This window comes from Rhyacophila brunnea, unplaced genomic scaffold, assembly GCF_057557595.1.
Source record: "Rhyacophila brunnea isolate RB1 unplaced genomic scaffold, BYU_Rbru_1.0 scaffold_3, whole genome shotgun sequence".
In the NCBI taxonomy this organism is placed as follows: Eukaryota; Metazoa; Arthropoda; class Insecta; order Trichoptera; family Rhyacophilidae; genus Rhyacophila; species Rhyacophila brunnea.
Genome location: NW_028232965.1, coordinates 31,532,863 through 31,550,632, shown reverse-complemented (window position 1 = coordinate 31,550,632; position 17,770 = coordinate 31,532,863). Strand labels below are relative to the sequence as shown.

The 17,770-nt window shown below is 31.9% G+C and overlaps 1 protein-coding gene across 2 annotated transcripts in view; it reads right to left on the bottom strand.

The window, feature by feature from the left end:
• Positions 1-13,890: 13,890 nt before the first annotated feature.
• Mkp3 (Mitogen-activated protein kinase phosphatase 3) overlaps positions 13,891-17,770 on the bottom strand; it is a 128,486-nt gene continuing 124,606 nt past the window's right edge. Inside the window, exons 5-6 of one of the 2 annotated variants that reach the window (XM_085952128.1) lie at positions 15,883-16,118; positions 13,891-14,775 (exon numbers count right to left, since the gene is read on the bottom strand). In XM_085952128.1, coding sequence (XP_085808254.1) covers positions 14,524-14,775; positions 15,883-16,118 — 488 coding nt within the window. In that variant the 3' untranslated portion in view covers positions 13,891-14,523. Of the gene's footprint in view, positions 14,776-15,878; positions 16,119-17,770 lie in introns of both variants that reach the window. The other variant, XM_085952129.1, reaches the window with a different exon arrangement.

The window sequence follows — 17,770 nt, the reverse complement described above, 5'->3', positions numbered from 1 at the left end:
TTTATATCTTCACTTCGAAATGTGCGCTACCGATTCATCTACCAATTGAATTGACCAAATTTGAGAAATATCCGATGATTTTCCAGAAACGTGACGTTTATATCCGATATTTTCTCATATACCGTATACGATTCGCCATATTTCTTTTAACGCACAGCAGAATGACGTCTTCGTCGCTTAAGACCTTCTAATCCTTTATTGACAAACGGAATCGATTATTTTCATTCAAATATCGTAATGTAGGCATTGGCGCACTTTTTCCGGTGAGAAATACATAATCTTGGTACAATTCACTACGTAAACTATATTTTGACAGGCGCGTCCGCCACTGCTATTCCAAATTTGATTCTTTTTAAATACTTTTTTATGGCTGTCACGTTTACATGTTTATCACAATATAGTACTAATATACTTTTGAGTGCGATATTTATATTAAAATGCATTTTGACAGACTATTCTTAATCGGATCGACTGATACACATACTTTATTTAATTTAATCACCGAGAGATATTAAATGCGAATTAATTCAAAACATAGTCTCAAAAATTAAATAGGTAACCATAACCTCAAAATAAATGTAACGCCATCATAAAATGAATATACACATACCTAGATAGTGTTCTATTTTTTTTGTAAGTATGGCTATAACTACAATTTTTTTGGAACCAATATATATTTATCAAAATTTATGATAATTATCTACTATTCATATCGTCATTATCATCATCATCATCTGGATTAATCCACTGTTTGATGAAGGTCATCCCAACTTGATTGTACTTTTCATGGTCATAGAAATTGCTATATTTTTTAAATATTGTGTTTTTGTATACCTACCCATTTATATCATCATTATCGTCATTAACCAGTATCAATCTACTGCTGGATGAAGGCTTCTCTAAGCTGATTGTATCCCTGTCGGTCATATGAATCGCTATATTTATCAAAATCAGTGATATTATATTATTATCTACCTATCTATATATAATGCCATTAATATCACGAGCCTCAATAAATCCACTGCTGGATGAAGGCCTCTCTACGTTGATTGTATTCTTGACAGTCTTGAATTTCTATATTTATTAAACATGCTAATGTTATTTATCTACACATTCATATCGTCATCATCATCAATCCACTGCTGGATGAAGGGTTCCGCAATGTGATTCTACTACTATCGGTTGAACGAATTTGTGATATTATACCTATTTCTATCATCCTTATCAACATCGACCTGAACCAATCCACTGCTGGATAATGGCCTCCCTAGCCTGATTCTACTCCTTTCTGTCATTTGAATTGCTGTCAGACGATAGTGAGAAGGCCAGACTCCAGAATAGACTACACATATAACTCCAAATTTGTATTGGAAGTGACATGCAAATCGTAAAACTGACAAATCACCTAAATGTTCAACTGTCTGACGTGAAAGAAAATCCATCTCGAAGGGAAAACTATGGCGCCGTCTATATACATACTTTACAATTATATTAAAATCCAACACCAGGTCATTATGACGAAAAGCTGTCTGCAAGACCTAGCGAGACAGACTGGCGAGAGCCAGCTGGCTCAGCTAGTATGTATTGTTATGAATCTTTTATTCAAAATTTATTTTTATGAACAAAATTATCGAAATAACGTGACAAAACACCTAAAAAAGCCGACTATAGATCGCAACGACAGAAACCATACTGAATTGTATTGTAAGTAAATAAATATTTGAAAATATTTAAAAAAAAAAAAAAAAAATATGTAACTATCGATTGTTTTGAATAGGAAGGTACGTATTTTCGACTCTCGACAAGGCGTCAGTTGCTTCGTCTACAAAAAGCAATAAAACCCCGCGCCAGCCACACCGGCAAAATGCCTGCATTGTTAAAAATATGACATGTTATAATAATTTACTCACTTTAAGAAAGAACATGGTAACTAAGATATTAATTTTTTATAAATTATATTCAAATATTTGCAAATATAGAATGATTTAAGGATCGTATTCATAATATTTATGTCTATAATCTATTTGTATTCAATATCACCCTATTTTCAATGAATTTATATGAGATTTAAATAAAATAAATCTATTTTTATATCAATCCTGCTAAATCTCAGTTAGTACATTTTTTCACTTTTGGAAAGAGGTAAGCTGTGGAGATCAGAGAAAAAGAGCACACTTGTCAGGAATTTACGGGAAATAAGAAGATAATACTTACGATATTACTACTGATGAATAGGTGCACACTAATGACAACGACACACTGGTCATAGGTTTCACCGCTGAATTTGTCAAATTATTTAAATCACTTATGGCAGTAGAATTCCACGCATACTTTTTAGCATTTAGCAAACGATACGCATCGCCAACAAAAAAGTTTGTTTAATGTATAACTGCAAGTTAAAAACAAATATTTATCATATAAATTGTTGTGAAAATGTCTAATATAAGTTTTTTTGCTGTATTCAAATGAATGAACCCTTAGAAGGTCAAGCTTTGATAATTTTTAATTTTTGAAGAAACGTAAAACTTGGGAATGTTTTTTTTTTTAAATGCAATCGTTCGCACATTTTCTATCAGGACACTACATAATTTAATAAATACTTATATATTTAAAGCACTGGCGAATGATTTCGGTACAATATGAGATAATTTATCCACATTCAAAACACAGTAACACACTGAATTTTGTATTATAAAATAAACCTTTATCACTGCTTTGAAATGTCAAAATGACATGAACTGTGAATAGCATGTTATGTTTGTCTATGACTGAAGTAACCTAAATAATAATCGCGAATTAATACAATATTTATTTTTAATAACAATTTATAAGTTATTTTTTTTTTAATCATCCTTATTATTTATTATTTGCTTAAAAAGATAATCATAGACAATAAACAAATCAACATAGCGCATAAGCTTGTCCTGTTTACGCTTCCAAGCCGGGAACAAAAACGCAGACATGCGTGAAGTTGGCAACTGAATTGCGGTAGAAAATTCGGCTTGGATTATGATCGAAATAATTCTAAAAATAGCACTCACGTTGTGACGTTCCGTCATTCATTTTTGATTCGAAACTTGACTAAATTAAACGCTCTACTTATAAATAACGACGATAGATGACAATCAATATTTTTATTATAACCTAGTCCTAGACAATATAGATATTTATTTATTTAAATTAAATACTTGAAAATAGAAGGTAAGCTTTAAATAATCGCTTAATATGGAGCCTTCGCCACTGATGGGTATTTTCAAACTGGTTCTGATTATTTTTAGGTTTCAATAATTCAGAGGAGTGTTTTAAGCAATTTTCCTATGGTGCCCAGAGCTCACTCTGTATCCAGCGCTCGATAAATTTCTGAAAATATTTACATAGATCAATTTTGATGTGTGTTTTATAAAAATAAGTGTGTTAGATTTTATATTATATCGCCTGTCTAGCTCAGCGGGTCTATTCTATACAAAAGGCGACTATCGACCGCTAACGTGCTAACGCGATAATGTGTTAGTATTTATTACATACATTTTATATTGAAATATTATAATTGTAATTGTATTGTGATCAATTAAATCAGTCGAAACTGTCTCTCTCTCGCTCATGCTCTAAATTTTAGCACAGGCAGGGGGCATGCCGTTAAAATATAGCATTTATTGCAACAATTAATACCAGCTAATTGTAATTGTTACAATATGTGTTAATAATTTGATACAAACATACCCTAGTTAGCGGTTTTAGCGGACGAAAGCAGTCTTTTGCATAGAATAGACCCGCAGAGGGTCAAAATATTTTTTCCACGAGACGAGCGATAATTTCCGATTTCACGAACCGGAACGGCAATCCGATCCATTTCGAGCTCTGTCCGTATCAGACATTTATATCCCCAATCCAAATGACACCCGGTGCCTTTTTTGTTATCCAATTGTACCGGTATTGTATTCTGAATTGAATATTTAGTAATTACATAAAAACTATTGTCTCAAAACAAACTAAAATGTTAATATCAAACGGCAAGAGGCTAGTTCGAACTTCAATTTAAGTATTCAAACTAATTGGTAAGTTACTCATTTAGACTGAGACTAATTAAAATAAAACACAATGTGTAGTTCTAATTTATTTATCATCAGGACCGGTTTCCCACCATTGAAATGGACGAAACTGGTCCTGATGTCAATTAAAGTGTGCAGAATAAGTACTATAAATACAGTGTTTTATTTTAATTAATATAATGTCTATCCACCAAGAATTGACAGTTAAATAAAAAAAAATAAGGGTAATAATTAAGTTGGGATTGATCAAATGTACCACAGGGGTCAAGTAAAAAGCTGAATCACAGTACCTACTCAATAATAATATTATTAAAATAAAAATAGATTTTTTATTAATACGCATTTATTTTTCTCTAATTATTTTACAACATAAGTGCAAATCCAATTAATATTAAGTTATTATTTCTCATGTTACATTTTAAATATTATACTTAGTCATGAATGTGACACATTGTTAACACACATTCAGTGATAAGAGAGAGTAGACATCTTCCTACAGCAAGCGTGCATCGTCAGACCTACTGAAGTAAGACATTTACCCCTTTCTGAATGCTCATTCAAGAAGAATGTAGCTCTAACTTAGTTCTCTTATATTTTGGCACTTCAACAAGAATAATAATTATCATATTGTATGTACTATGAATAAAGTTGCAGTGGAAGTTGTTAAAAGTAAGTGAGTATACATAATATAACGACACAATAATATAAGTAATTGGAAGCATTTTGATATGGAACAGAAGACATCTTATAATATTATATAAATATGCGATAAAACAAAATTTATACATACAGATGGAAGTATTTTATGAATTATATTTCGTAATGAGAAAATAACGAAGTTGAGAAATGCAACCGAATATAATGACATACACAGAGCTGTAATTTCACATGGGAGCTTGATAATGAATGCAAATGACACTACATCCTATGTATTGATTGACACCAAGATCCCGAAATGGATTAAATATAATAGATTTCTAAAAAATAGATGCCCGCATTTCCTGCCCGAGAATCAAGTCGGTATCAAAAATATCATAAGCATAATAGAACAGAATGACTTCAACCTACCACGGTTGTCATCCCATACCCATTTCTGAAAAAGTAAGTCGAGGCAGGTGGCCTGTTATGTTTCTCGATCTTTCATTAATGTTCTCAGTCGAGGAGCGAGGCCAAGGGTTTGCATCTGAGGCATTGGTTTACTTAGAAACTGGCAAGGGATGTCTACTGCGGTATGCCGACATTATTTCGTTCAATTGTCGCTTTACATTATTAATACTAGCTCTATTGTTTACACAATCATATGGCGGGAAATGAAGGCATTCATTTATAAATTCTGTATTCTGTCTATAAGTCTAAAAACGCGACTTTTCATGAGAACTAAAAGAAGATCGATTTTTGGACCATTTTGTATGGGAACTCCAATGTTCGTGTGTGAATTTAGTAATTTCAAAGGCGCTGTTTCGACTCATCATGATATAAAGTATATAGTTTCGTCTGATTAACCATGTATCATAAACATGTAGACTCAAAATCGGCAAAAAAAAATCATTTAGACTAATTAATATAGGGTGTGTCGATATAAAGATTTCAAGTGATATGTACATCACTATTTTGAAAGGACAATAATATTTATGAACAGTATCCCTAATAATTAATAATAGGTGAGCTTGTTAGCCTATAATAAATTAATAAAATAAAGATCATTAAAGATGAAGAATGATTATATAATTTGTCACTACTTTCAAATTCATTTTACCCCCCCCCCTCTTCGGTGTTTTTAATAGTTCAATATGACAGTGAGTGGCAAAACAAAGCAAAAATAATATCAGTCAATAAAAATATGAACAGAATGTTAACTAAGGGATTAAGTTTCAATGATTAAAAATTATATGTATAGAAAGTTTTAATGTTCTTATATTTATCATTTTACCCGTCCCACTTTTTCACTTAAACATAACTTTGGAATAGTTAAATTGTAATAATCATAAAACATAATATCAGTACATTTTTATTTAAATAACTATAAATTAAAAGTATGATGAAAACATTTGAACAACTAAATTGTAAACTTTTCAAAATACACTTCAAATTAATAATACCAATTACAGAATTGACCAATTTGAAACAAACATATTTTTGAATCATATCAAAAATCATTTCAGGCAATAAATCACAATACACTATTTAATGATATTTCTTTTTTTATATTAACAATAATATAACAGTAATTTTTAAAACAAATAATGGAACCAAAATAATACTTATACTAAGTAAATCTAGCTCAAAGAAAAATGTCACGCCTAGTCCAGACTAAAAGACATACATCAGTTTGAAGAACATTTACATACATTTAATGTTCTAATACAAATGAGCTAGAGCTTTTTTTTTATCGCAGATGGGAAACATTGTTCATATACTGATGTTCCCGGTCTGGACTAGACTTTATTTATCAATCTTTATTAACAAGAAAACTAATTGAATTTAATAAAACTCACATACATAATTTGAGAGAAATTTTTGTAAATACATATTATCTATTATGCGCTTTATTATTTATGTCAATAAAATATAATATTTATTATAACGGTCTCACAGAGTAATTTGTTAGATATAAGAATATAAATATATACCTATGAATAGTTAGTTATATCAGAGTAAAAATATTTCTGCAGGTTTTTAGCAACATTTAGTAAAATGAACATAATTATATAATTTGAAAACATCTCGTGTAATCCACTAGAAAAATCTTTTTCTATGTAAAAAATACGACACCCGACGGGACTTGAATCTGTAACCACTGGATTCACACCAATGTGCTTTTCTGATTAAGCTACGGGCATCCTACTTAATTATGACGAATTTAATTAGTAGTTCTTACATGAAATGCTTATCGTTGAATAAAAGAAATAGTTCATTTTGTAAAATATTTATGTACCTAGGTACATAGAAAAATTTCTGTCATTTCTTGTCCAGTCATCCAAAAACGCTATCATATTTTTTGTCCTTTACCTTTTTTATGAATCAAAATAAATACACCCACATATGGAACTGTATTTTTCAGATAATACATCATACGACTCAATATAACTGACTATACTGACATGATTTCTCTTTATTTTGCTTGGTATTGTTTAAATCACCTGATATTCAAAGATATTACAGATTTCTTGCACAGATTAACAGAAATATCACAAACCTAAAAAGGGAAACTGTGTACTGTTTTTGTTAATTCAAACGCATATAATTTGAATTTATATCTTAACTTTTAAAATCCCACAAAATTATTTTCATTTGAAATTTTATCAATTCTTAATTGTTTTTTTTTTTTGACAACATGTATTCAGAGGTCAACTCTACATTCATGTTCACGGGGAACCTTTGTTATGCTCAGTTTCACCGATGAATCTTGAATTGCAAATTGAAGAGTTTGCTTTACAGGAAGTATCCCATCTCCTTCACATTACGCTTAACAGTATTTAAAAAAAAATATTTTTCATAACTCAAACCTTTTATGACATTTCGATCACTTCAATTTGTAATTAATGAGGTTTTTGAGTCTTATTAGCTGTTTAACAGGACATCAATTTTATAGAGAAGCACAATTTTATTGAGGTTTCTAAAAATCATCTCCCACTTTGTATTTAATAAACTTAGTAAAATAGGAAATAAATAAACATTTAATTTAAAGCTATAGTTTTCAAATTTTGTAGAAAAGATTAATAACTTGAGATCGAAGATGATGCTAAAAACCGTTACGAAATATTTAAACAGATAAACCTGTTTAACAGGTATTATTTTTTTTATAAATCACAATACACTACTTTACGATAAATCTAGATTATCAGATTATCATCAACCGAGTGTGAAAAATATACGGATATCGGGTAGAAAACACGTCCCTCAATAGTCAATAGCTTTCAATCTCAACCGAGCAGTTGAAGATATTTAATATTATTTTAATTTCTCTAGAATATCCTATCATTCTGTAACACGCAATTATTAAATCTTAATTATATATAATTACATATTACCTATATTATATTAATATAACAGTATTAATATTGGCATAATCGTTAAATATTAAATATTAACAATTGAATGTCAAATATGCATAGAAATTTTTCCAATTGTGCATAAGAGAATAAGAGAAAAGATAGATAAATAAAAAAAACACATTATAAGAACTTTTGGATTAAATGAGAGTCCTTAAATTAATGCAATTTTTGTATATTTCTTGTATAAATCTGATATAGGTAGATAACTGAAACACTTATACACTTATTTAACCTTATAAATATAGTCAACCAAATCATACTCAATGTATTGATAATGTTTTTGATTCATAAATAATAGAGAACTGCATCAGTCAACTATTTTATGTTAGCTGGAATTTAAAAAAAATGAAAATGAACTAAGTACTGCAGAAGATAAACTAAATCTAGCTTACTAGCCTGATATTGAACATTATTTTATTAGTCATTTCAAATATTTAATTGATTTAATCGTGAATATTGTAAGTATGTAACATATTATTATATGTGTTGTGCGATCCTGATAAATGAGTGTTTATGCTGTACTTATAAATTTAAATTTAAAAAAAACTTACAATTATTGTGAAAATATTTTTTTCGAAAATTAAAGTTATTGTGCAGTATTTATTCAATTGTTCGCAAAGAAATAGAAAAAAAAGCTTATGCCGAGGCTATTATTAATAATGGCAGATTGGAATTATACAACATTTGTTTAATTCTATCTTAAATTGTTATGATTGTGCACTAATTTGGCATTCTATTTCTTTTCTTTCTAATATGCATTACAGTAAAACCATTAATTTCAACCTCTTTAAATCCACGTTCCAATTTCTCTCATGGGGGCGCAATGTAGGTACGACAATTATTCTTGATTAACTCTTTAATTATTCAAAATCAATCATTTTTTTTAAACATTCATTTCTCAATTCGTATTTTAAAATTTCACTCCTTTCAATTTTGAAATAATGAGGTTTTTACACAGTAAACGAAAAACTGGAAATTGGCACAAAATAGTGTACTTACTCTAATCGGAAAAAGAATTTAAAACATAAATTTTAAGATGGCAATTATGAAAATATTGCACTGTTTTGTATGTAATTATTTAGGTATTTCGTCATATACTTGCAAGGCTTTTCTTTCGGCTCATTAAGTTTTTAAAAAAATGTATTTATTAATTTTTGTCTTGCAAAATAAAATATATCGCACCCGGGGAATAATAGTGGCACAAGTCCAAATTTGTCATTTTTGAGTTAAGTATGCAGAAATGTTCCTAGATATCATTTCTATCCGCACAAACAGCGGCATAATTATTAAAAATATAATGGTGACCTTAAAAGCAATTTTATCATTATTATATTATAAAATTTTACTTAAATTCAAGTAGAAATAGTGGCACAATGATCATTGTGCCATTGTTATTGCGGATAAAATTGAAAACCAGATGACGCAAGTGTACCAACTTCACGCTTATATAAAGTTGTGCCTCTATTCTTGCGAATGTCTTTAAAAATCTATGGTCTTTATTCGAAGCACAACTCATTCCAAGTCACTATCATCAGTTTTACAAAAATTTGAAGGGCACTACCGTTACTACAGTTCCACTACTGCCGATGCTGATAGGGTTGATAATATTCTTGATGATAATTGATTTCCTCGTTATTTTGTTTATGTATTATTGACTTTATTCTATATTTTTTTCAATGTTGTGGTTTATTAGTATAAACTATTGTTTCTTATAATTAAAATGTTTCTCCAGCTATTTTGAAATTATACTGATGACTTACCTACTTGTTTCAATAATAATTTTCATTGACAATTTTTAATTTATAAGCGTGTCGTAAGCAACTTTGTAATAAGAAAAAAGGTTTATTTTTATTTTGTTTATAGTTATTTGGTTTAAATAAAAATGTTTACAAATTGGCTTTTATTTATAATATATTTTAACAATATCATGTTTCATAATTATATTGTTCAGAGGCACAAGTTAAAATTTTGAAAATATTTTGGCAATAACAATGGCACAAACTCGAATTTTGTCTTATATACCCTTAAAATATAAAAAATTTTAAAAAATTCAGATTTGTAACCTAATCTAATACCTAGTTCCCACATTTTGATGCAACAATATTTTGAAATTTATAATAAACTGATTTAACACACAAACATAAAATATTCAAACTGCTCTCCTGAAAAAAACAGGTTTTTCGACTTGTGCCACTATTATTCCCCGGGTGCGATATTGTCTGACAACATCATATGTATGCGATGGCTCTGTTCAAATTTATGGCGTGAATTAAAAATTTTATCCATACAAAAGGTATTTTCTTTCAAATATACTAATTAATTTTATTGTTAAAGTATGAATTTCAAATTTGTTATTGTCAGCCAAATGTTAAAATGAAAGATAGTAAGGTATATTAAAATTGTATTTATTTTTATATAATATTTGTAACAATAAAAATCTGTGGAGGATCGCTTACCCTTAGAATGCTACGCAACGATATATCGTTGTTTTTGATAATGGCGAGGAATGCTAACAACAATTGTCATTTTGCTTTTGATGCCTGAAATGTTTAGTTAATTTGGGACATAATACTGCTTCAGTGGTACGAAACATTTTTTATCTATTTGGTTTTATTGTTGTGTAATATAACCCGATTGACATATGTTTTGTGACTGGTAGGTTTAGAAATGATAACTATTGATTTTTTTTTGTGGTGGCATGAGTTTTATCGACAAAATCTTGATCCAAAAACACCTCAAAAAATGCTTCTTCGATTTCAGGAATTAAAATAAATGACAAATAAATTATAATACAAATGAGGAATTATTTTCACAATAAGATGTTATGGGGAGTACGTGTTGTTAGCTAACGCAATCAAATGGAATTAAAAAAATATTTTGAAGTAACTGATTCTTTCCAATAGAGGGTAAAAATCAAAACTCCGTGTGCGGATAGTTCGTTTCGCTCGCACACGTGATCATCCGTATGATAGAGCGAGAAAGAGATGTTCAATTAATTTTAACGGTACATGCAGGACAGGATATCTAATTGGCTCATTATCTATTCAAAACGATAAATTAATTACGAAACTTGTTTTCATAATATTCCAATTTCAATGAATCAATTAGAGTGGTAGCATGTCTAAAAATAATACAATATTTTTATTTATCGACAATAATTGGTAGCAATTCTCGCCCGGATTTTGAAAAACATCATAGCAGCCAAAGGGATTTATTAAGAATGAATTAGGTTATTGTGGAAAAAAAAATATTATACCTAATACAACATGATAAAAAAGATGTGGAATGGGATTTTGAAATCTCCACACTAATATAAAAAAGTAAAAAAATCAAGGAATGTTTTGTGCATCATGTAAGTCTGAGATAGTGATAGCAGTCTTAAAGCGGAATTGTGTCTGTCCTTGGAATTATGCTTATTATTTTGATATTATTTATAAACCTGAATTTCAATAAGATATATTTCAAAAAATCCTGATAGTGTTAATGTGAATATAGTAGAACTTCGATTATCCAGATTTCGATAAGATCATCAGGAAAGAACAAGAATAAAAAGGGTGACTGTCAAAGAATGTTGTAAAAAAATGATTATTCCGGACGCAAAAAGGTTTATTTTGTTTCCTTCGATTATCCAGATTTATCATTATCCAAACTTCCTCTGTCTCTAATTAGCCAAGATAATCGAGGTTCTAATGGAATGTGAATTCATGCAATTTCTCGGGTTATAATATAAAATACCAATTTACAGAAATATGTATGTCATCCATTATCTAGAATGGAATAGTACTGCTTTCAATATTATGTATAGATTCTATAAAAAATACATATACTTAAATATTGGAATAAAAATTCCTTTCCTCGACTAACGACATTTGAATGAATCTTGTAAGGACTACTTCTGTAACACATCTTTATTTTCACATATTACACAGAGGTAGTAATTATTTGATGACAACTCGTATTTAGGTACAAAGGATTATAAAGTTTTAGGATGTAATCGATTTATGAAAAAGAAATAGATGTACCTGAGTCGCTGAGATATATTTTATTTAATATAATTCATTTTTAATTAATTTCTAACTTGATTGCATGCGCTATGTAGAATATGAGAAAATATATTTACTGTTACTAATTTAAAAAAATATTATGTAAGCTTTTCAGGTATGCACAATTTTCACCAATTATTATGCAAAAAGTAAAAGTATACATACGTTACATTGGTAGTAATAATTATAAATTCAATATTATAATGCAATATAATATATTTTGTTATATATACTTAGCACCCTAAGAAACCTACTTTAATAATCTATAAGTTGCCTCTCATGAGTTTTTAAAGTGTTTAAATAATGATAATAAATGCAATTAACATAATATCATGTAACACATTGGGATAGTAATTTCAAAATTACATCCAATTTTATATTATAAAAAAAGGATGAATATAATAAAATCCGGAAATTACTTAATTTTTGACAAAAATAAAACATTCTTTATCATTGACTAAAATATTAAATGTAAAATTTATCCAAACATCATGTGCCCTCAGCCTACAGTATTAAAAACCAAATAAATAATATGTGAAAATCTTTGATATTGTTAACATAGTGTTATTCAAGTAATCTTTTTTTATTATAGTACATAACATGAAATAATTGTATGAACCATGAGAGATTCTTTTATCTTTTATTTATGGTATATACTCGTGTTTTAAAATTAAGAGGAAAACTGTGAAACAAATAATATAATATGACAAAATGGTTTATTAATTTTTAAACCATAAACTAGACTGAAGGAATGAGGTTTGGCAGAATGCTACACTTGCACAAAACCAGGGATTACTGTTTATTAGTAGTCGTCATTTCATGACATTCCGGAAAAAGTGCCAGAGATTATGCAGTTTAAACCATAAACAAATCCATTAACAGAAAAGAATACATTAAAAACTGACCATTGGATATACATATTTTACTCAAAAAGGCAGTTTAATAAAAAAAAAAATATGCTCAACATTTGACAGCATGTATTTATAATGTGAACCCAGATGACAAAATCAACATGTGAGCCGCACCGCTGTATGTTTTTGGCATGTAAAACGGAGTCATTTTATGAGTGAATGCAATAAAACGTTGAGATCACCAGAGTTGGCGCAACAGTCCATTTATGTAATCACTATATCGACAATGGCGAGGATTATTTAAGTTCTAGATATTATGGCACGCAGAGGTTCGCATCAAGACATTTGGGTCTTTGGTACCTTTTTGATAACACATATATGACCTTCACTGAGAATAAGACGTGAAGGCTAAGTAACATGTAGGACATTAAGTTTGATTGTCAACTAGGACAGCCAGCCGGTGCGACACATAACAATGGTTGGTGGGTGACCATAACCACCAGTGGTTTTAGCCGCAGTCTGCCTAGACTGTTTGGGAATGAAGAACGCAAGTGGAGAAAAGTGAGAATTTGTTATAATGTGAAGTAAGGTGATCGGTGAGGGGCGGGTGACATAATGTGTACCAATATGTCACTTGGTGTACCAACTTGTCAGGTGGACTGATGCACCTTATCCCTCACCAATACTCTTACCTCAACTTATTACTTCCACACTGGTACTCCTACTTTATGTCGCATCTTGTCTTCATATCCAGACAGCCTATGTAAACAGCAGCTTTGGTTATGCTCACTCATCAGCCGTTACAACATGTTGCACCGACCAGTCGTCCTAGTCGGCATTCAGCCTAGGGTAGTGTGTAGTGCTATTAGGGAAAATAATTATTTTTCTTTTTACTGTTTATAAATTAGTATGTATTGATTAATTAGAACACTTTTAAAGGTAAATTTTCAGTAAATTGTATTTGATTGCACTTTTCGTAATTCTGTCACTAGATGTCCCCAGTAGCACAAAACACCTCCTTAATTTACAATCGCAAACTGATAAATATTCATTCGACAGTATTGTAATACATATTTTTAGCGAAAAATGTTTATAATACCATTTTATATAATATATCCTATAAATTTGATTGTTAAAATAAAACATACAGAAACCACGTCAGATATTCTGCTGATGAACAGTCAAAATGAGAATACATATTATCTCAACATATGCATAATTCGAGGGCAACGTTTTTTACGTGAACTCTGGTCAGCCTCGGAGCGATGCGGACGAAACAAAACAGAACATATTAAATCGGTCGCGCTGTTGCAAGAGACCAACACAAAAAGTGAGCGTCCGCCCGAAAGCGGGCACCGAGAGCAGAGCCCGCCCTGGTCGCCGCACCACGTCGGACTCCCGATCTGCGGGAGAGGGAAGAGGGCAGGCGGGGGGCGAGGCGAGGGAGGAGCGTTTACAGGGTAACGGCCGCGTCTCCCTCGGGTGAGCTTTCCTAGTCGGCTTCGTCGAGCCGATCGAAGAACTGTCATTGAGGCGTGTCCTGGGCGCCGCCCCAGCGGTCGAACTCGATCCCCGAGTCGGGGCTGACTCCCACGCTGAGGGGTCCGGCGGAAGAGGAGGGCGGAGGGCCGCGTGGGGCACCGCCGAGAGAGTGTGCGGGTGTGTGGGACGGCGTCCGACGGTCGAACCCCGAGTCCGGCGGACCGCGGGCGTCGCCCGAGTCCTGCCGCCGAGGCATCATCCCGCCGGTGCTGCCCGCTCCGATCCCCTCAAGAACCTGGAAGCCCAAATGACATTGCAAGCTTTGCGCGGTACATATCTATTATAATTTGTAATGATTCTACCAATGTGTCATTGCATAATGTATATCTGTATCTGAGACCCGTTATGAAGTCCAAAATGAACACTTACAGTAAAACACTATTTGAAACTTTCAGGCACTTTGTTAATAGCTTTACAGTTTTGGGAAATTCAGATTTCTGTTATCAATAGAAGCGAAAGGTGAATTGGCTCAGAAAGATAAATTTATTCAGGTATAAAATTTGTATCTATTCAATTTTGGCAAAATCAGACATATAATATGACACACTAACTCTGGTGTACACTGTACGGATATAATTTTTTTTTAATTTATGGGAATAATGATCGCCAACTCCTTAGATCTTGTCCAGATGGCGCACGTCCCGCCGCGCTTTATGCTCGAGTAGCGAAAATGTGCTCTATCCATTAAGCGTGTTTCATTTTGCAGTGACCAAGCTAGGTCACTAATTCACTTTTGAAAAGGCATAACTCAGTCGTGACACACGGTTCCTGAGATTTAATATCTCACTTTAATTAATTTAATACTGCCAAGATATATACTTGTAGGTATACAAGCTAGGTGTCGTAATTCATTTTGGAATGGTTATAAAAGTCGCGTTGTTGAGAATCTCTCGATTGCTTGCATTTATCGAGAGAGAGAGATAACACCTCGCGAGTGCTTGTGAACAGTTCAATTAAGTCACTTGTACCTAGAGAACACTTGTTGCGCTCGAGTCAAATCGCGCCATTTGGACAAGGCCTACCTACGGCAGGGGTTCTATTCTTCTATGAATTTTCCTAAAAATCATATTAATGAGAAAATGCGATGGTGAATGACTTACTTCAACAATTTGCAAATTAGATATTAAAATAATGGCTAAATAAACCTTATATTTTATAGCTTTAGAAAAGAAAAGTAGGTGAAGTGCACATTATGATGATAAAATAGCCTATTAAATGTCGGTACTTATGTTTAATTCAATCATGCATAATATTATAATGAACTAACTAAAGAATAACACATGTTAAATAATCAGCAAATAGATTGTGCAGAAGAAGAGGCAAAAGATTGACACGCACCAACCTTGCTCAGGCTGAGGGACTCCGTGTCTAGGCCGAGGTCTTTTTCAAAGCAGTGAAGTTGTCGCATGAAGTGGAAATTGGGAGCCACATCGGCCTTTCGCGATCTCACCAAAGCGAAGGCATCGTTCAGACTGAGACGGTGTCGCTTCATGAGGTAAGCAACCGTCACCGTCACGGACCGACTGATTCCGGCCACGCAGTGGACCAATACGCCATGGTTAGAGGACACACCCTCCTCTAGAAAAGTAATGATGAAATTATTTAAGTTCTAGGCAATTATTTCCCTTCGACAACCAACCGAAACATCCAAATATGTACACACTATTTGTATACTCATATACTGTATGTACCTACCTGGTATCGGAACAATTTTACTGTGTGGACAGATTTACGAGCTTATTTAAAAAAAAAAAAAAAGCAATTATTTGCTCAGGGTGTCCATTGGAAAAAAATAATAATCACTATGAAATTTCAAAACAATAATTGTGTTTCACCACAAATAACGTTAACGGAATATCTCTTTTAGTGTTGTGTGCACAGTAAGTCATGCAATAATTAATTGTACAATAGAAAAATGATATATTTAGTCAGATGGCAATTAACAATATTATTTCAGTGATTTAATTTCTTTAAGCGATTAAAAAATATGCTAGCTACGAGGGTGGGTCAATAATTCCTTAGAAAAAAGCATTAAAACAGTTTTTATTTTTGTATTTTTTTTTTATTTCTCAACATAATCTCCTTGGAGCTCAATACACTTGGTTAGACGTTTCTCAATTTTTTTTAAACCGTCAGAAAAATAAGTTTTCGGAAGGTCCTCAAAATAAGCATTTGTCCGATCGATGACTTCTTCATTTGAAAAAAAACGTTGTCCACTTAGCCATTTTTTTAAGTTTGGGAATAGGAAAAAGTCACTGGGGGCTAAATCTGGCGAATACGGTGGGTGGTCGACCAATTCGAACTTCAATTCTTCAATTTTAGCCATTGATCGTAAACATGTGTGAACACGGGCATTGTCCTGATGAAAGAGAATTTTTTTCCTGTTTAAATGAGGCCGTTTTTCTTCAATTTTGTTTTTTAGCTGGTCCAATAAAGATGCATAATAATCCCCTGTTATTGTTTTTCCTTTTTCCAAATAGTCAACGAAAATAATTTCACGTGCATCCCAAAATACAGTAGCCATAACCTTACCAGCTGATTTTACGGTTTTCGCCTTCTTTGGACATGGTTTGCCTTCGCAATCCACTGCTTTGACTGTTCTTTCGTCTCGGGAGTATAGTGGTGTATCCATGTTTCATCTACAGTCACAAAGCGACGAAAAAATTCATCCGGATTGCGTTGCATGAGCGACAACAGGGCTTTAGAGGCCACCACCCTATTGCGTTTATTGTCGACTGTGAGCAAACGCGGCACCCATCTTGCAGAAATTTTTTCATGCCCAATTTGTCATGTAAAATAGAAATGACGCTACCTTTTGAGATCCCTGTAACCTCAATTATCTCACTCAACTTTAATCTTCGGTCACTTAACACCATATCATGGATTTTATTGATCATTTCTGGTGTAGTCACCTCTACAGGACGTCTTGAGCGTGGTTCATCCTTTGTTGATGTACGACCACGTTTAAATTCATTTAACCAGTTATAAATAGTTGCAAGTGAAGGAGCAGATATGCCGTGAACTAAATCCAACTCATTTTTTATTTCCTTTGCTGTTAACCCTTTTATATTAAAATGTTTAATAACAGCTCTAAACTCAATTTTCTCCATTTTCCATTTTTCCATTTTCCACAAGCAAATTTTTTTTTTAAATGTACGAGAAACACACAACAACCCGACCAATCTGATTGAAACTTCGCAGCATACTGAATCGGTAGTGCCGCTGCATGA